Source organism: Lynx rufus, unplaced genomic scaffold (assembly GCF_022079265.1).
Source record: "Lynx rufus isolate CCGP_SWC_20201006 ecotype Redwood Valley unplaced genomic scaffold, mLynRuf1.p SCAF_3, whole genome shotgun sequence".
NCBI classification, from domain to species: domain Eukaryota; kingdom Metazoa; phylum Chordata; class Mammalia; order Carnivora; family Felidae; genus Lynx; species Lynx rufus.
The window spans coordinates 56,203,563-56,225,110 of NW_025814845.1; the positions used below are offsets into that span (position 1 = coordinate 56,203,563).

Sequence of the window (21,548 nt, forward strand, 5' to 3'; positions counted from 1 at the left end):
AGTAATTTTTTTAATGTTTATTTATTTTTCAGAGAGAGAGACAGAGAGAGAGAGAGAAAGAGACAGAGAGAGAGAGAGAGAGAATAAGCGGGGGAGGGACAGAAAGAGAGGAAGACACAAAATCTAAAGCAGGCTCCAGGCTCTGAGCTGTCAGCACAGAGCCCAACGTGGGGCTCAAACTTGTGAACGGCAAGATCATGACTTGAGCCAAAGCCGGACACTTAACCAATTGAGCCACCTAGGCACCCCTCCGGTAATATTCTTACTACCCTGTTGATGGAAGTAAAACTTGGGAGTATTTATTAAATTTAACATGTGCAAAACCTTTGGCCTAGAAATTCTTTCCAGGAATCCATCCTAAACTAATATTTTTCTATTTAAAAATAACCGTAAAAGAATGGTCACTTCAGCATTATACATGTAATAGCAACGTACTGAAAACAATGAAAATGTCTACCAATATAAAGGAGGAAATAAATCATAAACATTCATACTATGGAACATTCATAAGTCAATAAGAACAATGAGACAAATCCTAATGTACTGTTAGACACACATACCCCTTTCTCCACCCCACACTCATTCATCCACTCTCACCAAGAAACTAGAACATTTGATATGCACCAAGCTGTTAGCAGCATTTACTCTAAGAAAAAATGAGATAGAAACCCTCATGTATTAGAAGACTTTTTAAAAGTAGGAATGCACTCATTAGTTTTTATACTTAAATAAGTATGCAACCATTATCTGAAGATTTATCTCTTCAACTGACATATTTTAAGTATGGTCATCAATGAAACTTTTAGCAGACAAGATTTCTAAGTGACAGTTTTACTCTGTGTGACAGGTAATTTGATTAACATACACCAAGGGGAAAAAAAGAAAAAAATTTAAATAATGATTAATTCTGGAAAGTAGAATTATAGGTGATTTTTGTATTCTTTTTTGGATCTTTTTGATTTTGTCAAATTTTCTACAAATATGTACATGCTTCTACACATGTGCATACATTTAATTAATTAATAATGTTTAAACACCATATTTAACACCATATTTAAAATCTAATTTAGAAGATATTTAACATTGTATTCTACACTGTTCTATAATTCAATTTCTCATATTTTAATATATTTATACCTGCATTAACCACAAGTATATCTTTATAACCTCTTCTTACTACAAAATCTTCAGAGTAAATTAGGATGGATAAGTCTTTGGTGTAATTTAATTGTCAAGGACATTCTAGAAAAATAGCACATACAGACCTCATCTTAAAAAAAAAAAAAAAAAAGAATCAGAACCTAACACCAAAAATTAGTGAGTATTCCAAGAGGCACTCATAAAAGATGTAAAGTCTACCCAACTTTTTTTTTTATGTTTATTTTTGAGAGAGAGAAAGAGTGAGTGGGGGGCAGGGGGGACAGAGAATCTGAAATGGGCTGTGTGCTGACAGCAGAAAGCTGATGTGGGGCTTGAACTCATGAACCATAAGATTATAACCTGAGCTGAAGTTGGACGCTTAACTGACTGAGCCACCCTGGGCACCCAAGTCTACCCAACTTGTATTCAAAACAGAAATAAAACAATCCCTATAATGAGATAAATTCTAAAGGCACACAGTTGCACTGAAAACTAACAGATTCCCAAATAATTATACAGGATTAAAATCATCTTCACAGTTCTAAATTATTATTAATTTTATCTCAACATGATTTAAATATTATGAAAGTAGGAATAATGTCTCAGTTTCTTCAAATTCCTCATAATCTCTGATTTTGCTAGGTCCCAATAATGGCTCTTAAATAAACTTATTTCTAAGAGTATAATAATAGTGATATTTCCTAAAAATATTTAAAAAATTCCACCACTGTGCTAAATTTTCATGTACGAAAAGTTAAGTTTTACTAACCTACAACATGAATAAAATCAATTTGTTCAACATATACAGCTATTATTTTAAATATAGTTAACTTTTTAACATTCACTGAGAGGGAAATGGTTGAGATTATTATATACTGAAATCAGCCACATACAGGAGATAATAAATGTGTGTCAAGTAAAAGAATTAACTCCTATACTGCATCTTGAACTACTAAAAACTATACTAGAGGTTTTGTATTTCTGTTATTAACTTCAAATAAAAAAAAAAGTAAGAGGGAAACATTGCACAGAGAACTTAAGAGACTCTGAGGTCAAAGACTGAATTGGAAATACAACTGGTATAACACAAACAAGAAGCTTCCTTTTCCTATCAGGTTTCAAATTTAGAGTGACAGGAAAGAGGGAAAGGAAAACAGAACTATACATTAATGCTTATTCTAAATTCAAAACTGATAAAACTAATTTTTCTACAGATCTCTCTCAGATATTTCTCAAAGGTTCTTTAATTAAAAGACAATTCAAGGGGCACCTAGGTGGCTCAGTCGGTTGCGCGTCCAACTTCGGCTCAGGTTATGATCTCACAGTTCCTGAGTTTGAGCCCCACATCAGGCTCTCTACTGTCAGCACAGAGCCCGTCTCAGATCCTCTATCCCCCTCTGTCCGCTCCTCCCCCACTTGTTTTCTCTTCTCTCTCTCTCTCATAAATAGACAAAACAAAACAAAACAAAAAAAAAGACAATTCAAGAGGGAAAACCCAGACCACAAATTAATTTTAGGGGGTTATTTCTTGCCTTTTATTTTCTTTTCTGTTCCTTTCTTTTGGGGGAGGACAAGGGGAACAGGAAAAAAAAACAAAAACGAAAGATTAAATGAGACCCAGTGGTACCTCAGGAGGGGACTATGCCCTGCTGGAGAGACACGGGTATACTAGTTTTGTAAATTTGTCATGTCTAGCGTGTACTTGCAAATAAGCTCAAGAAATAAGAATTGAGGAGATGACTTATTTTCAAAATTGAAATAATAGTATCTAATGCACCTCACATTTTTCTCCATAACTCAAGTTTTAGTACTGATTAATCTGAATATTAAGTAACAAGCAGTTAAGTATATAATTAAGTATAATCTACGGTCCTCCTTTATCATGGATTCCATCCCTAACCCTCCAATCATTTTTAAACTATTCCACTCTAGAACTTTCCTACTTTTAGTCAACATTTTCATGGTACAGCCGGCAAAAATACACATAATCTGTTTTGTGCAGATGTATCACAGAATTACTTAAAATAAGTTATAATTCTCCAATACCTTAACTCATCTTGTTCAATACTATGCTGAATTTTACTGAAAAAGCATGCTTTGTTTCAGATCATTTACCAAAAAAGAGCATATTTTTTTACCTTGACTCATAAAAGCGTATTTAACATTTTAACCTATTATCAACAATCTTATTGTCCATTACACACAATTCACTATGATCTATCTATACACCTTGAAAGGGATTTCATCATATTATCAAAATTGTTTATAAACATATTAAATAATATTGGCTCCAAAAGGAATTCTCAAAGTACTGTGATCTTTACATATTTTTGTAACTGACCCTCTTTTATGTCTAGTCTTACCCAGAAGTAAGCTTAACTTTTTTTTTTTTTAATTTGGGGGAGAGGGGGAAAGAGAGAGAGAGCACGCAAGCCCACACACACACACACACACAGGGGAGGGGCAGAGAGAGAAGAAAGAGAACCCCAAGCAGGCTCCACACTCAGTGCAGAGCCAGACAAGGGGCTCGATCCGACCCTGGGATCATGACCTGAGCCGAAATCAAGAGTTTGACGTTCAATTAACTGAGCAGCTCAGGCACCCTTCAGGTCAACTTTTTAAAGATCAAGGTAATGTTTATAGGGTTTTATAACAGAAGGCAACTTACATTGTGCTTTCGATAATTAGATCTATATTAATTTTGAGTTTCAAAGCATTTTGGGGAAAAATAAAATCCAACATGTCCCTTTTCAATAATTAAAACCTAAATTATAAATCATGATAAAATAATACCTATGTCATTCCACAATTCCACTTCCCCTCTTGACTGGATAAGAAAAGTTTTTAAAGACAAAAATATATATATTAAGAAATTAAAAATCCTAAGAAAGGAAGGGTATTTTGCTTCTGGGTGGCAAGTGGATAAGCATAACTATCAGACAGGTAAGGTTCCAGGGACTAGATGTGTATTCATATCCACCCTTCACCTGCAATTACCTAATTTTTTTTTTTTTCAAAAGGTGAAAATTAAAGGAAGTTAGTCAGATTTGGCATAGATTACCATGGATGTTGGTGCCCTCTAATGGTCCTAATAAAAACACAAGTAGTATCAGCAGGCACTACCCCACATACTACTGTGAAGTGAAATTTTTTTCATCTATGGTCAAGTATGGAAAAAACTACATGAAAATTCATTATATGTACATTTCCTAACCCACTAAATCACCGTGCTAAGAATGTAGAATAAACAACTGTCATAAATACAAATACACTGCCTAAAAATTGATTTCCTAGTCAACTGGATAGTATAACTAGATGCTAGTGGAAGCAATCTAGCAAACAGTCTAGCAAATTTTGGGAAGTCAAAATGTACTGCTCTGATGATCCCAAATATTTCCAGAGTAAGTGGCTAAAGAAGAAATATTTATTCACTTATTACTTATTTAGTTATTTTTACTTCAGAGATCTGACTTCATGAAAGCCTAGCAGAGGTTAAGACACTAAGACTTACATAACACACATGGTACAATGCAGCAGGAGATATAAAGATGTGTAACGCAGCATTTCCATCTTCAAATCTGACAGTCCATAGCAGACTAGATGAAAACCACTTCATCAATTAAACAATTAAAAGGCAAAATATGAGGATTTAAGATAAGAGTAAGCATAGGGCTAGTTTACCAGAAAGAACAAGTAAGTCTTGGACTTCACAACACAAATAGGTCATCTGCATTACCACATTACCTTGGTTATAAGCAGGCACATAAATGCCTGCTGAATTCCCACTACTACTGCAGTGAGAATGTTTCAAACTAAGAAGGTGGGAGGGAGGGAGAAGGCAGTCACAGACCTCTCTGAGTATCTAATAACAGTTTTACACACACACTATGAAGGTAGGGGAGAAAGAATAAAACACAAGCACCTTCAACAAAATCTTGGGTTTAATTTCAGGTATTCACAGCCTATCCAGATCCCAAGTTGACAACTTCTATTTAAAATATGTTTTTAGCTTTTGGAAACAACCTTGAAAAGTAAAAATCTTGAGAGGGAGGAAGAAGCAACAGATTGCCTCTAGAGAGGGTAGTTTTCACTATAAAGTTTCATTTTGTTAATAGTTAATTCTAGATGGTGGGAATATGGATATACTTATCTGCAGTTTTCTATATTTCTTCTTTTTTAATGAGTTGAATAAGAAAAAGAGAAGGAAACAAGAAAATAAGAACAAGAAAAGGAAAGAAAAGCTTGGAATAGTCAATGTGTCTTCAGTAGTTGGTTGCCCTACTGCCTAAAATGATCTTCCCCTACACTACCTGAATTTGTTTTCACACTATCTGAAATGCCAAATTTCAAGATGCTGCACTTAACATCAAACAGCATAACAGAATATGTGAATGAATGAATGAATGAATGAATGAATGAATGAGTAGGCTTTGAATCAAACAGACAGGTTAAGTCCTGCTCTGCTAATTAGCTGTGTGACCCTGATGAAGCTACCTAAAACCCTTCTAAGCCTGTATCTTTTGCCTCTAAAGTTATTATGAATATCCCCTCCCAACATGTGTATACTTCTGAAACTCACCCACTTGATTTCAGCATATACATTTAACCATTTACTCTTACTCTCATTAATCACTGGTGCATTTTAAAATCAATGTGCATTAAAACAGTTTTGCTCAACATTACTTACCCAGTATAGCAAAATGCCCAGCACAAAGCAGGAACTCTAAGCATTTAATGAATAATTAAAGAAATATGAGGACATCTACTCCACAGAGACAGGGTGAAAATAAAATGAGAATACAGGATACCTGTATTATCTCATTTAATTCTCATAACAATGGTATAAAATAGGATCTACATTATCACCACTTACACAGTAAGAAACTGAGGCGCAGAGAGTTTAAGGTAACTTGCCCAAGATCACAAACCTAGTGAATGATGGATCATATTTGACTCTAAGCTCTAGTCCGTGCTCTTAACCATTATGTTAGACTTGACACACAGTAGGCTCTGAATAAGTAATAGTTTCTTACTATGTTTTTAAAATGTAAATATATGTAGGAGGCTTAAGGTAGTTATCAGGCATTCAACAAAGTAAACTGGCTTTAAATGTCTTTCAGCCTAACACCTAGGGAACAGCACCATCAGTAAGAGAAGTAAATTAGCAACTGAAAGATATTGAAATCAAAACCGGCGATTTGGCAGCCCTGGATCCAAGATGAGAGGAAGAAACTCCTCTTGGTTTCCTAAATGAATTCTGGAACTTTCCTAAGTGCTTAGGCAGACTATGAAACAAGATAATTATGACATAACTATTTCTTCAAAGATCTTAACATCTAGTTTACAAATACTGCTTCATCAATTAAGAGATGAAACTGGGTAACAAGTAAGCTTCTCTGGACTCAACTGGGATTCTACCGTTACAACAAAGGAACTGGGGTGGCATTTTTCCATTAAAAAACAACAACAAAAGATCTGGAAGCGAACTTGAAGGAACATAATATACTGAAATAATTTTTCTTTCTCTCATTCTCAACCCTACTTCTTCCATATCTACAAATTCTCCCTAGCCTTACAAATCCTTTCAAAAGTAAGTCAGTACTAATTTATTCACTGGTTCCCCTTGTCTAAAATTTCTTCACTAGGTTTGTCTCTTGAGTTTAAAGCACCAAGTTATCTACCAAAAAGAGTTGGAATTCTAATCCACTCCTACTGTACTTACATTTTACACCTCTTTAATAAAAATTACTTTTGAACATGAATCCTACCTTTAACAAGTTTTTTCCCTCTTTGAATTCTGCATTAGCAAACCATTCAATTACATTTAAAAATGCATTCAATAGAATGCAATGTTATTTCTGAAATCTCCAAAGTATCAACTCTTGAAATTTCAACAGTTTTCCTGTAATATTCGAGTAAGAAATTTAATTTAGTCCACTAATTTGAAAAGAAGTGCATCAAGCCTTTCATGCTAGGAAATACACTTCTGTATTAGTCAGTCATCCACTGAAAACCAAGGATACTATGCATTTTTCAATTTTTGATCTAAGATTTTGAGTCAAATGAGGGGGGAAGGAGAGGGCAGAGGAGAGCTCTTGGTCTTATCCTTTGTTTTCAGGTATAGATGAAGTTACATAAATTATCTAAAACATGATTATCCTATGCTGAAACACTGAAGAAAAAATCCAATTCTCAATAACCTACTGTAACATTTGATAAGAATTAGATTCTTGTGGGGCACCTGGGAGGCTCAGTTGGTTAAGTGATCAACTTCAGCTCAGGTCATGATCTCATGGTTCATGAGTTTGAGCCCTGCATCAGGTTCTGCGCTGACAGCTCAGAGCCTGGAGCCTGCTTCGGATTCTTTGTCTCCCCCACTCTCTGCCCCTCCCCCACTCGCAATTTTGTGTGTATGTGTGTGTGTGTGTGTGTGTGTGTGTGGGAGAGACTCTCTCTCTCGCTCAAAAAATGAATAAACATTAAAATTTTTTTAAAAAAATTAGATCTTCTTCAACATTCAAGTAAAGCTCCTTACTCTTTAAATTGAATCTCCTTTCCTTCGAACTTTTCTCTTTCAGCAGATATGGAGAATATCCAGCTAACATTTCTTCATAGTAAATATACATATTTTTTGTTAAATTATCATCCACTTTTTCAGGTTAAGTACCTGAAACCAAACTATATACAAAAACTATAACCTTCCATATTTCTTTTTAACCTTTTGATAATTCTTATTAGAAGGATAACCTCAGGGATCATGTCATCCACGTTTTATTTTGTGTAGCCAGTAACAGAATGAATTAGAAAATGGACTTAAATACAAAGAGTATTAGCCACAAGATTTCCTAGCTCTAGAAAGTTAAACTTCTGCTGACATGTCAATAAAATGATAATGAAATGAAAAACATTGCACAACTCACCCAATTAGCTTATAGTGTACAGTGACTATGAGGTTTATTTATTTCTTTATTTTGGTCAAGGATGGAGGCAGGTGCAAAGACATACTGTACTCCTTTCTGTTTGCTCATCCCTCATCATGTACCTATACGGATGTTTTTTTAATGGCTGCACTTTCTTACACTTATTTCTCCTGACTCATCTTCATAACAAATGACAAACCCGTTGTTTACACCACTGTGGACAGAACAAAATAAAGCATATTAAAAACAAAGAAACTCCCTAGTTGATGAAAGTCAAAATATATCATTTCCATTTTCTGAAGAAAATAAACCTGCTTCACAAAACTAACACACCTATAAACTTACTAAAAGTTTTGCTTATTAGGCCAAATTCCAACGAACAAAACTACCTGGGTATGTGAAGTTTACAGCAGAATATTCCCCTAAGTACTACACTCAACTTGATATTGAGTTCTAAACCAGAGCTTGATATTCTGTGGGAGTGTTTAAAATCTTAATAAAATACTGGCATTCTGACCACAGCTGCATGTTTGTGTTACCTTGCAATTCATTGCCTGTTTTTTGAAAGATTCGGGAGGGGGATGCGAGGAAATAAACTGCCATAAAAAGTGTACTGTTCGGAACCATTAGAAAACTTTGATTTTCTACTTTTGCTACACTCCACCACAATCAGTTTCTTCTAAGCCTTGTTTTCCTCATTTTTAAAATAAAAGGGCTGAACTAGATTATCTCTAAAATGTTTCTCATCTCTGTAAAGAACTGTACAAGGAAATGATTCTAACTACCATAATAGATTTTATTGAAAATAAGAATCCTGTCACACCCTTTTCTCCATTGTTTCAAATGCAGCCCGAGCAACACACTATATATTGAGAGGTTCCAACTAAAGTCAATACAAAATCTATCAATACAAATCTATGCTTAGAATTCAACAGGATACAGAATAGCAGGGAGTGTTCATCTTTTTGGCACACATACTTTAACTATTACATCTCTACCTATATAACTTCATCCAGTCTGAGGTAAAAGAGAATCTGGTCTTCCAACAGGGAAGTCTCAAACTCTTTAAAAGGTATTTCTCTATTTGAACAGAACTCAAGATCCAATAATGCAATTTTCAAAAAACAAGCTTTGCACCAAGATAAGTTGTTTGTGGAAGAGAATAAATGGCAAGTGCTACTTCTAGATAATTCAGTTGTTCTCGTACAACTGGATTTAAAATCAGCCTTTAAAGCGGTTTTCCTTCTGCTGCCTTAAGTTACAACTTCTTTCTCCAAATCAAGATTTTCTAGCTTCCATTTCAGGGAGTGGACAAGAGAGTTACAAAAGAGTTGATAACTAGTAAGGCTAACTCTTCGTTTGTTGTCAGTATGCTATGTTTTACTGAGCTTTTGGGTTATATGGCCTTTGAAGAATAAGGTCCTGCAACGCCGCCTGTCTGTGGACCCAGGAAAAATTATAAAACAGTTATGAAACCAGATCACTAGGACAAACCAAGAGGCCTTCCTATTCCAACTCACCACAACCAAGACTGGCTTCAAAGCACTCTTGAGCTGCCCCAGAATATCTGGAAAACGAGAGAGCCTGGCTGAATTCCTCCTCACTAAGGAAGCATCTGAAGATGTATATGTATGTACATGTAAGAGTCAAATATATTTTCAGCCACTCAGTTACATATAAATAATAAGATCGGTTCATCCAAAATCCTTGAGAGAGCAAAGAACTAAAAGCTATTTCAGCAGCCACAATAGTTACGGAAAAAAAAAAAAAAAAACCTGCAGCAGAACAGTATGGAAAAGTACAGCTCCTCACGTGTCTCTCACATACACAAATACTTAGCTCTGAGTCCCTTACAACCTTACCTCCCCTCCAAACTGCTTTCTCTTCCACCTCACAAGTGGGAGAAATCTACCAACCTCCCAGTCATTCCCCAAGAGACTCAGCTACCTATTATCTTACCCCTCCCGCTTTGGTCCCGCCCCCGCCCCAGGAATAACAGGGCCCTGCTGACCCCAGGCAGACCCCGCCGGGTGTGCAAACAGGGAATCTAACCAATTCCCTCCATCCTTAACCATGTGAACCATCCCGGGATAACCTGCTGTTCACCAACTCCGTGGGCTCTGTGGTCCTCCCACCCCCACGTGTCAGCTACCCTCCCCCACATCCCCACACCTCACGATTTAGGCCGGGGAAAGAAAGAGGGCAGTGGAAAGCCTGGCCGCTGAGATAGATCGACCCACAGGAATCTGTCCCACCGCAAGTCCCCTCCCACCTTCGGCCCCTACCCTTTACTGCCCCATCCTCCCTCCTTCCTTTGAAAGCAGGCCCTTGCCTCAGAAACCTCTTCTTCCTCGTCGTCGTCGTCCTCTTCTTCCTCGCTGTTGTTGCTGCTGGTGCCGCCGCCGCCTCCACCGCCGCCGCCGCCGCCTCCACCGCCGCCGCTGTTGTCGCTGTCGCTGCTGCTTTCGCTGCTGCTGGGGGGTCGGCAAGTCCGGTTACGCTTGGCCTTGTGGTGCTGCTGCTGCGGCGGCTTCTTCTTCAGGAGTAGGTCGCAGACTCGCACCATCCCACGAGGAGAAGAGGCCGAGCGAGCCCCGCTGCTGCCGCCAACGCCGCTGCCGACCTCCGCCGCCGCCGCCGCCGCCGCGGGGGGGCCCGCCACGGCCGCCACCGCCGGGGGGCTCCCTTCTCCCTCAGCCGCTGCCGCCGCCGCCGCCGCCGCCACCGGAACCGTCGCCTTCTCCATCCCCGGGGAAAGAGGGGGGGCGCGGACGGGGGAGGGGCGTGGGGGCTACGCTCTACCGCGACTTCGGCCGCACCGGGGCCGACACAGCGCTCGGTGCCGCCTCCGCCGCCACCGCCTCGGTCACCTCTACTGCCGCCGCCGCCGCCGCCGCTCCGCCAGCTCTCACCTCGTCTCGCGATACTAAGGGCGGGGAGCCTGACGATGGGAGGGAGGGAGAGGGAGGGAGTGTGAGGGAGCAAAGGAGGGAGGGAGGGGTGAGGCGTAAAGAGAGACCCGGGTGTCGGGAGACCCAGAGAAGGGGAGACAAGGAGGAAGCGAGGGAAGTGTGCCCAGGGCGACTTCCGATGGAGGGACGGCGGGGACAGAAGAGGCCCGCGGTTACAGTCGTAGCGCCTGCGAGCGCCCGGATTGCTTCTCTTTCCTCGCTATTTCCCCCACACATACAGCCCTTCAGACCTCCCTTCTTCCTTCCTCGCTTGTGACTAGAACGCAGCCGCAGGCGGAAGTGCAGGTGACGCCATCAGCCGTCGCCTGAGCCGTGGCGCGCGGGTGGCCCAAAGACGAAAGTGAGATTTCGAGGGCCAGATTCCGGGCCCCCGCGGACTGGCACTGCTGCAGCGCGTGGGGCAGGCGGGCGGGCTGGAGAGCAGCGGCCCGGGGCCGGGTGGGAAGCCGGTGCGGACGCGCGGTGCAGACACTTTGTTAGCCGGAGGCCGAGACCGCCAGATCCGGGAGGTGGGGCCTCTTTCTGGACTGTCGTACGTAGTTTTATTCCTGGCCTTTTTTTCCACCGCCAAATCGTGATTAAGGCTTTGGATCTTTAAGAGATGGCGTCGTGTAGAGGAAAGAGCCCTCTTTGGCCTGAGTCTTGAGGTATAGACTTCCTGAATCTGAGTTTACAGTTGTGTGTTATGAAGGAGTTCGATTAGGTGATGTCTGAGATTACTTTAAAGTTTCCAAAGGGGAAAAGACGGGAGAAGCAAGCACGATACGTGCCAGACTTTGCAGAGAATTCACCAAATGACCCTGATTTAATTCTTCCACCCCTCACCGATTCGGCTTTTTTTCTGTGAAGTGAGCATCATAAATAATCATCCCTGTCTATGCATCTCTTGGAATGTTGTGAAGGAGGTTTTGAGTTCATTCGTAGGTGTATGAAGAACTTCCAGGACTTTTGAAATAATAGCGTGCCTTATTGAACTCAGAATTATCCCTTTCTGGTCCAATAAGAGCACAGTGGCATAAGGAAAATGAAGCAAACGTCAAAGGCAGATGTACTGGCACAGGATAAAAATTATGTCTCAGCTGACATAGTTGCCATTTTAAGACTGCTAAGTTTAATTGAGTGTGCCTGAATTTTTTTTAGCTTTTTTTTTTCTTTTTAGCATTGGCATACCATATGAAATGTGGGCAGTTGCCAGTACTCTACAGAGTACTATGGCAGAATTGGCAATGACTGAATCAATTCATTCAAACAAAAATTCATCATGTTCCTACTGTGTGCATAATTTTGGAAATCAAAGTCTCTGCTTCCAGGGGCTTTATGGTGTGATAGGTGCTATAGTAAATATACACACTAAGCTAACTATCTGCCTGTTCCTCTCCCACAGTTTTTGCCGAGGTTCTGTGCAGAACATGATACTACATTTGTGTATCTTAACACCACAGGTTTAGGTTCTAGAACCTCAGCTGGATTACTCCCTCCTACCCTGTATATTCATCAGCACCTTCTTTTACCTTCCCACCAGAATATTTTTTGCAGTGTTTAAGTCCCAGTCACATTTCATTATATGACTTTACTTCAAACGCCAAAAGATTGATGCTGTTACGTGTCAACTCCTTCAATTTTCTAAATACCATAAACTTAGATACTTCCAGAACTTTCCTCTTCTCCAGTATCACAGGAATGAGACATTTCTGGCTCTTATATGAGATGAATTATCCATCTTCATTCTAGTTTCAATCTCCTCTTTCTCTTCCATTTATTACCTTTTCTGTCTTCAAACCTCCACATTTCTGGTTCCACTCTGTTTCCTTCCCTTCACAATTAGGCTTTTAAAGAGGATTCTATGTTCAATGTCTGTTATCATTAACCCTTTGCAATCTAACTTCTTTACCTAGAACACTATCAAAAATACTGTCTTTAATCCCATTACTTAGAAGAAAATAAGTTTACATAGTAGTGAAATGAATATCTTGTTGGGACTAAGATGCAGTCAAACCTATTAGAATAGACCCCTAGAGTGACTTTCTATTACTTTTATCTAGCTTTTTTTTTTTTTTTTTTTAGAACCTTGTGGCAGAGACTTGACTAGCCATTCATAAAACATTTCTTCTGGACATACAGCTAGACTGAATTTCCCAATTTCCTCTGAAGTTAGTTGGGGTCGTGTAGTTGACTTTTAGCCAATGAAATGTGAATGGAAGTGATGCACACATTTCCAGGCTTAATAAAGTTCCTCCCATCCTCCCTTACTCTTTTTCCATCAGCTAGTGAGTATCATAACCCTGAAAACTGTATGTTGGAGATGCCAGTGCCAGAAGAGAAGAACATGAGTAGCTAAATCACTACTTGGAAAACTGCCACCTCCAAATTAGAAAAACTCTTTTGGACTTCTTATAAGAAAAAACTGAGATTTGAGAATTTATGTTACAGGAGCTAGAATGACCATAACTAATCCAGAAATTGGTGCCAGAAGTGGGGTACTGCTAGGACAGTAATCTAAAATGTGTTGCATTGGTTTAGTGATGATGTAGCAGAGGTTGGAAAAACTGATTTAGGAGGCTGGAAGAAGGAGACACAGGTTTTATAATGGCAACGTAATTGAAAATCATATCACCTATCTACTGAGACTAGCTCCAGAGGAGATAGTTCAAAAGAATAAAAGCAATAGTGTATTTTGAATTTTACATTTTGCCTTTAGCAAGGTTTTACTAAAAAGATAAGCTCAAGGAAAGAATTGCCGAAATGAAAATGCATAAGAATACTTGAAAGGATTGGAAAAGCTGACTTTCTAGACCTTGAATGGTAAAAAATGAAACGGAGGAGGCCTTGAGTACAGTACAGGAACAAAGATCATATCGAGGCTTTGGTGTTTCCATCAAAGGCCATTATTTTAGATGGCCTGAAGGTGGCTGGAATGGAGTTCTAGAAAAACAGACATGGGGACAAGGCATGGGAGCAAGGAAGGAAAGAAGTAAATCAGGTTCTAGAATTATGTAAGAAAGAACTTTGGGTCAGGGTGCCTGGCTGGCTCAGAAGAGAATGTGACTCTTGATCTCAGGGCCATGAGTTCAAGCCCCAAGTTGGGTGTAGAGATTACTTAAATAAATGAACTTGAAAAAAGAAAAAAAAAAAAAAAAAAGGGAAGGGCCTGGGTGGCTCAGTCGCTTAAGTGTCCAACTCTTGATTTTGGCTAAGGTCATGATCTCATGGTTGTGAGATCAAGCCCTGGGTTGGGCTCCATGCTGGGTGTGGAGCCTGCGTAAGACTCTCTCTTTCTGCCCCTCTCCTTTGCTCATGCTCTCTATCAAAAACAAAAACAAAAAACTTCGGATGTAGTCACTGGAAGCAAGTAGATCACAAGACTAAATTTTTGAAGGAATTTTATTAATAAGCATATAATCATATCATTAACCTTGTTCAAATGTTGTTCAAGTGTTAAAACAGTGAGGCAACTATTCAACCCCAAGCCTGTATAAGGAAATAGGGCATAAACACCTTACAACATCCAGTACCCTCATAGGACGTGGCCATGGAGAATAATGGACAACATATCAGAGTCTGGTATAAGGGGCTATACAAAAGACAAAGGACAAGGGACTTCCTCCCAAAGACTGAGGTCTGTCTTATCAAGCCTTCCTGTACTCTGAGGGAAGGTGGATCACAAAATGTCTGCACAGTATTTCATCATTGTTATATATCCACATTTCCTAATGTCTCACATCTTTCTCTTTTCCTTTTTTTTATTTTATTTAATTTTGTTAATGTCTTTTTTTTTTTTAATTTTTTTTTTCAACGTTTATTTATTTTTGGGACAGAGAGAGACAGAGCATGAACGGGGGAGGGGCAGAGAGAGAGGGAGACACAGAATCGGAAACAGGCTCCAGGCTCTGAGCCATCAGCCCAGAGCCCGACGCGGGGCTCGAACTCCCGGACCGCGAGATCATGACCTGGCTGAAGTCGGACGCTTAACCGACTGCGCCACCCAGGCGCCCCTTAATGTCTTTTTTTGAGACAGAGACAGAGCACATGCGGGGGAGGGACAGAGACAGAGGGAGACACAGAATCTGAAGCAGGCTTCAGGCTCCATGCTATTAGCACTGAGCCCAAGATGGGGTTCGAACTCATGAACTGTGAGATCATGCCCTGAGCCAAAGTCAGATGCTTAACCAACTGAGCTGCCCAGGCGCCCCATATCTTTCTCTTTTCCTAATGAGAGCATAGTGTAGTTACCTGTCTCTGATCTACCAATGTACATTGGGTTTGCTGGAACATGGAGTAATATAGAGGTAACTTACCCTTTTAGTTCATAGGTTACACTTGGACCTAATGAAGAGGCCTGCACATTACCTAAAGACCTAGACTCTAGGCCTGACCTAGTAACTGAGCAGAACTTTAGGTTGTTTCATTGGAGTAGGACATGTTCTCTGTGTGGGAAGAGATATAAAATAGATATTTAGTGACCAGAATAGTGGACTCTTGTAGACACTAGATTCTTTTTGTGGATACACATATTATATTTCCCAACCTCCCTTGCAAGTAGGCTTACCAGTTAGGTGTGCCAATTAGGTTCTAACCAGTGGAATGTGAGTAGAAGTGATGTGCTCCTGTTGCAGCTCTGTCCATAAAAACAGCACATGAGAAGTCCAAGATCTCCCGTTCCCCACCAATTTGAGGCAGATGAACACATTTGTATTAGAAGGCACGTGTTGAAGATGGCCAAGCCACAAGGTGGACGGACTCACTTGTATTAGAATTTATATATATTCTTTTGGGTTAAACCACAGATTTGGAAGTTATCCTAACTAATATAGATCTATCCTTTCCCCCAGGTGTAACTGTCCATTACCTAGACCTAATTTTCATACCGCAGAGGTGAACCCATGAATCACGCCAGCAAAAGTACCCTTATTACTCAGTCATAATGATTGATTCAGGAATGGGCAGATTAACAAAATGAAGCCAATGAGAAACAGCCTCACCATTTGGGCTAGCTACTATTAAGAAAGAAACATGTCACAGAACCAAGCAAAAACTTTACCTATGGCCTTTGGTCACCATGGGAAGTGAACTTGCCTGAAAAGGAAATAAAGGCAGCCTCAGTGGTGTTACAAAAGGGTAAAAGAGCCCATGATTTGAGACATGTATTTCCTGGCTCTCTCCTCAGGGTTAGAACACCAAATGATAAGGGATAGATACTGCCAAGAAGATTTCAGAATTCAAAAACAGAGTTTGTGGCTTGTGCTCTGCTTCCCATCAGGAAGTTTGCCTAACACAAGCAACTACAATCAAGTAAAAGCTCAGCATGACCTGTTTAGGAAGAGAGGACCAGACAGCATTGATAATCACTCCCACTCTTGCATCTTTCTTGATGACAGTAGACTGAAAAGGAGATACAGATTTCTTAAGAGGTATGTAAACTTGGTTCACAGTGAGCCTAACTGCTTGCAGGCAGGGTGATGGAAACTCATGTCAGAAGCTATGGTATGAATCCATGGATTGGATAGAGGATCCTACTGAGAAGACACTAATATCCATACATTTAGAGGTAAGGGCAGAGGAAAAACACTGAAAGAGTAGATTACAATTTGTATCAACAACAGACCTTTTAGCAACAAATTTAGACACCAAGCAAACCAGATTCCCCTCTGCCAAAGTCATGATGGTAAAGAACTTATCTCTAAAAACCAGATAAAATCTTAGAGGAGGGTTGAGAGCAGTCTAATAATAATACCTTAAACTGAATTCCCTGAATTTGAATAAAAAATGTGAAATTCAAAACAGACTGTTGAAGAGAATAAAATATCTCAAAATGGCAATGTTTGTGTTTTTATTCTTGATTAGTAATAGTACCAGTGTCAACAAATGACACAATCTAAAATGTGAAACCAATGAGTCTAGGTGAGGTGCACAATAATAAGATTCCTTATCCCTAGCTAGGAGGTTTGGCAATACTTAATATGTTGTCGCAAGCAGCAACCTGTTGAATGTTGAGTTTTAGGCTTTGTTCCAATAATTCCAATACCCACTTTTGTATAAGGGATAAGGGAGAACCTTTCAGAGAGCAAACTCAAGACCACTATATTAACCGACCAAGGACCTCATCCACTAGCTAATTAAGGGTGCCCTTAACTCACCTTGTTAAGTTTATACCACTAATTAAATTATCTTCATTATGTTGTACCACAAAGAGCTACATCCAGACCTGAACAAAAGAAATGCACATCAGAACTCTAGGTTTTCAAGTAAGGTTCGATAATTGGATGAGACTTTAGCATGTTTCCCAAGAAAGTTTTTCAGTTGTCCATGGAATAATGGCATTGTCTTAGGCTAGGACATTTTTGAGATTATATATACTGAAAGAAGCACAAGTGTAGATGCTAGGTAACCAAGGGGTGGAATGTTGTGGAGAATACTCCATCACTTACTTTTTGTATGTCCATCTTTTCAAGAAGTGCCTTTCATCTATGTGATAAAGCTGTCAATTATATGACTTTTTTCCCCTGTCATAAAGATAGGCACATGAGCCAAGCCAATGTTTACAGTTATCTATAAAAATTTTACTGATGCTAGAGATGCTGACATAACATGGAGCCTACCTTGCCACACAATAAAGATGGAAGAAGGCAGTATGAGCAATAGAGAGTAGAGTCCAAATAATATTTGAAATCCAGGGTTAGGTCTGTTGTCAATTAAGTGGCCACTAAGTTCTGCCTTTTCTCTCACCCACCCTTGCCACCCTCATTTAAGCTATTTTAAGGTAGGTTTTATTCATTTGCAACTAAAATAGCCCTGACTAATGTAGTCCCCTGGGTGGTGCAATCCCATTCTTAGAGAAACTTACAGAACAAAGATTGGAGCAGTAGTTATACTTGCCCCACCAACACCATCATGGAGACATTCCCTCAGTTGTCTTCCTTGGAGAAACTGGCTTTATTAAGGAAAGTAATGATTTATGATTACTTCTTAATTGTCAAAGTCATTAGCCTTGTTTCAGCCCCTACTTTACCTGACTCTTGTGGACTTTGACATGAGTTGTCGCATTTTCTAAGGAATCTCAATAAACTAATTCCCTTCTTGCATAGGTTCTGAACAATTTGAGAAATAAAGGATAGAAATGGGGGCCGAAATATCACTTTATTACTGATAAGAGTAAGTTGATTGATGTTGTTTAGTATGAAAACCAAATAGGCCCGCCAACTTATCCCCACAATTAGGCCAATGTATACCTTCAGTCCCGAGCAACACTTCCCAAGGACGGCATGGAGGATCAAATGACAGTTTGGTTTCTGTAGACAACCTTGTCCTTGTAGGTTGGAGGACAAAGCTAAATCAGACATTCTTCACAAATTTACTAGTCATATAAGTCAGTCAATTTCCCCAAGTATAGGGAAAGACGTTGAACCTAGTTTAGGTCCTATCACAGGAAGCAAACATCAGAAGCATGCAAGATGCTTTCTCTACTAGCATCGTTAACCAATCCCTACTTGAAAACCACTTCCTTTAATTTTCCATGACAACTTCCTAGTTGCTTTATCTCTCTAACCAATCCTACTTGATCTTCTTTATAGGCATTTCTTCCTCCATCTGGCTTTTAGATGTTAAGAGTTTCCCCATGATTCAGGCCATTGCACTATTTCTATATTATATTCTCTCCCAAAGGAATCTCATTTCAATTACCATGTTTAAGGCTAATGAATTCATAACCCTTATCTCCAACCCATATAGATTCAAGGTTACTAGCGGAATTACTGTGTTTAAGCTAATGCTTCCTTAACCTTTATCTCCAACCTAAATAGATCTAAGATTACCAAATCCTATTCATTCTGTGTCCATATCTAATTACTTTCTTTGTCCTCACAGCCACTGCCTTAATTTGGCTTCTACCAGCTTTCACCCATACTATTTCAATAGTCTATTAATCTATCTGCCTCTGGTCCTAGTCTATTCCATTTTATCCTCCATATTGCCACCTGAGTTACTTCTTTACCTTGTAAAAACAATTTATTTCTGAAACAAAAGCAATACAAGTTCATTGTAAAACATTAAAAACATGATTTTTAAAAACTTAATATATGAGCATACTTTCATGCCATTAAGTATTCTCTATAATATTATTTATATTGAATATAAAATGGATATTTTATTTTATTTTATTTTATTTTATTTTATTTTAGTAGACTCCATGCCCAGTGTGGACTCCAACATGGGGCTTGAACTCACGACCCTGAGATCAAGACCTGAGTAAGCTGAGATCAAGAGTCGGATGTTTAACTGACTAGGCCACCCAGGTGCCCCTGGGTATATCATTTAAATATAAGCACTGCAAAATGGCAGTCTATAACCAAAACTGTTACATGAACATGCTATATTTTGTCATCACAGCATTTCAAAGTTGTTTGAAATTTGAATGCCTTTATACAACACGTGCTTTCTTCAATTCCCCACAGTTTCCACAAATTCCTAATATCCAATGTTACTCCTTCGTTTTTGTCACATACCTGTTTTTATTATGTTGTTGCTATTTTCTGGTGTTTTTTTTTTTTTTAAAGATACTTTGGAATTTAAGTTGAAAATTTATCCAACATAAGAATGAGTTTTCATTCATCCACCTGGTATCTGTTGCCTACCTACTATGCATGGTCTCTGTGATGGCAAGAAAATGGTGAACAACACAAACATGGTCCTTTATCCCTTGACACATATAGTCTAGTGTGAGAGACATACAAAGGAACTGCCAAAGGGAATAACTGCTAAAGGGAAAACTAACCTAGGGACCTTTCTTTGAGGGTAGAGTTTTCTTGAGAAAATAGTGCTTGAGCTGATATCTATGGGAGAAACTACTCAGGCAAAAGATTAGAGAATATTGCTGGCCAAAGTACTGTATGTATAAAAGTCCTGAAGAGGGAGGTATCAAATTGTGTCAAAAGAGCTGAAACACAAAAAGTGAATGGAATAATTTTTGCAGGATGAGGCTGGAGAAGTTAGCAGAAGCCAAATCATTCAGGGCCTTGTGGACTGTGCTAAGAAATCTGAGGCAGATGTGGAGATGAAATATGCCTCCCTTTAATTGCTATCCATCCAATGACCCTGGTTTTCTCTTTCCTTCTTTTCATTTATTCCTCATATGACATGATTTTGAGATCTCTTTCACCCTCTGATCACTCTCTTTTGGAACTTATAAGTTTATTAGCCTGCTGCTCCAGAAGCAGAGCCAAGTAAGAAATAACTAAGCTGAGGGCTAGAAGGATGACAATCTAGCAGAAATAGTAATTAACTGCCGGTCACTTTAGTAGAACACAGTTGCTACACAATTCATATTTAATTAAATGTTATTGAGTAATGAATATACATTTTACATTAGATTTTCTTTTAAAACTATGTCTCCTATAGGGGCGCCTAGGTGGCTCAGTTGGTTAAGCATCTGGCTTTGGCTCAGGTCATGATCTCACGGTTCATGGGTTCAAGCCCCACATCAGGCTCTATGCTGACAGCTCAGAGCCTGAAGCCTACTTAGGTAGGATTCTCTGTCTCCCTCTCTCTCTGCTCCTCTCTCTCTCTCAAAAAATAAACATTAGAAAGTTTTTTTTTTTAATGTCTCATATCTTAAAGTTTATTTAGATTAAAATTAAAATCATATTGCTTTTTGTATGTAGTTCTAGGTTGGTTAAAGAAGGAAATATAGGAATGGAAAAACGTAAAGATTCCTATAAAGCAAGAGAAAGCCAGTCTAAGACGTAAAATATGCCAAGGATAATCTACAACTAAATAATGTGCACTAACTACTGGTTATTAAACAAATAAGGTACATGCATTTAATTTTTGTTCTCCATTTTATGTTTGTTTGGTAATTTTTGTCCTTGTTTTTTTGCAGAATGTAAAGTAGTTATTGCATAAAACAACTCCTACATAGAGATTCATGAGTTCCTGAGTTTTTACTTTCAAATTGAACATGAAAAGAAACATATTCAGGGTTCAGATTTAGAGCAAGCAAGTATATTAATAACTAGCAGAAATGTTAGAAGTTAGAGCAATTCCTGGCTTGTATCTTTCTCAGGACAAATTGGGCTCATTAGAAAGTTTGATCTGATAAGACTGAAAGTATCCAAAGGAACTTTTCATTCGTTCATTTATTGATTATTCTACAGACATTTATTAACTACTATGTGATATACGCTATTTAGAGCACTGGGTACAGCTTATTAAAAAGTGCATAGTTTTTGAAGTCATTATATGCAGGAAATACTATAATAAACCTTTGACATATAAGGGATTCTCCCGATGACCTTGAATTCTCAAATAAGCAAATATTTTATATCATATAACAACTCAGAAAATATGGTAAATTATAACTAATCTTTCATATTTTCACATGTAACAGTAAGTTTTAAAATTAGGCAGAGGTTCCAGTCTAGCATGTAAGTAGCTTAGAAGTGGCCACTCCAAAAAAAAAAAAAGTGGCCACTTCATCCTAACATCAAGTAAAAAGCTGAACAAACTAAAAACCAACAACTTTTCT

General features: G+C 38.8%; 1 protein-coding gene across 3 annotated transcripts in view; it reads right to left on the reverse strand.

Moving 5' to 3' along the window:
* Positions 1-10,927, reverse strand: part of ANKRD17 (ankyrin repeat domain 17) — a 165,056-nt gene extending 154,129 nt beyond the window's left edge. For 2 of the 3 annotated variants that reach the window (XM_047092429.1, XM_047092428.1), the window contains exon 1: positions 10,393-10,927. In XM_047092429.1, the coding sequence (XP_046948385.1) occupies positions 10,393-10,806 (414 nt within the window). In that variant the 5' untranslated portion in view covers positions 10,807-10,927. The remainder of the gene's footprint in view (positions 1-10,392) is intronic. The other variant, XM_047092430.1, reaches the window with a different exon arrangement.
* Positions 10,928-21,548: the final 10,621 nt, after the last annotated feature.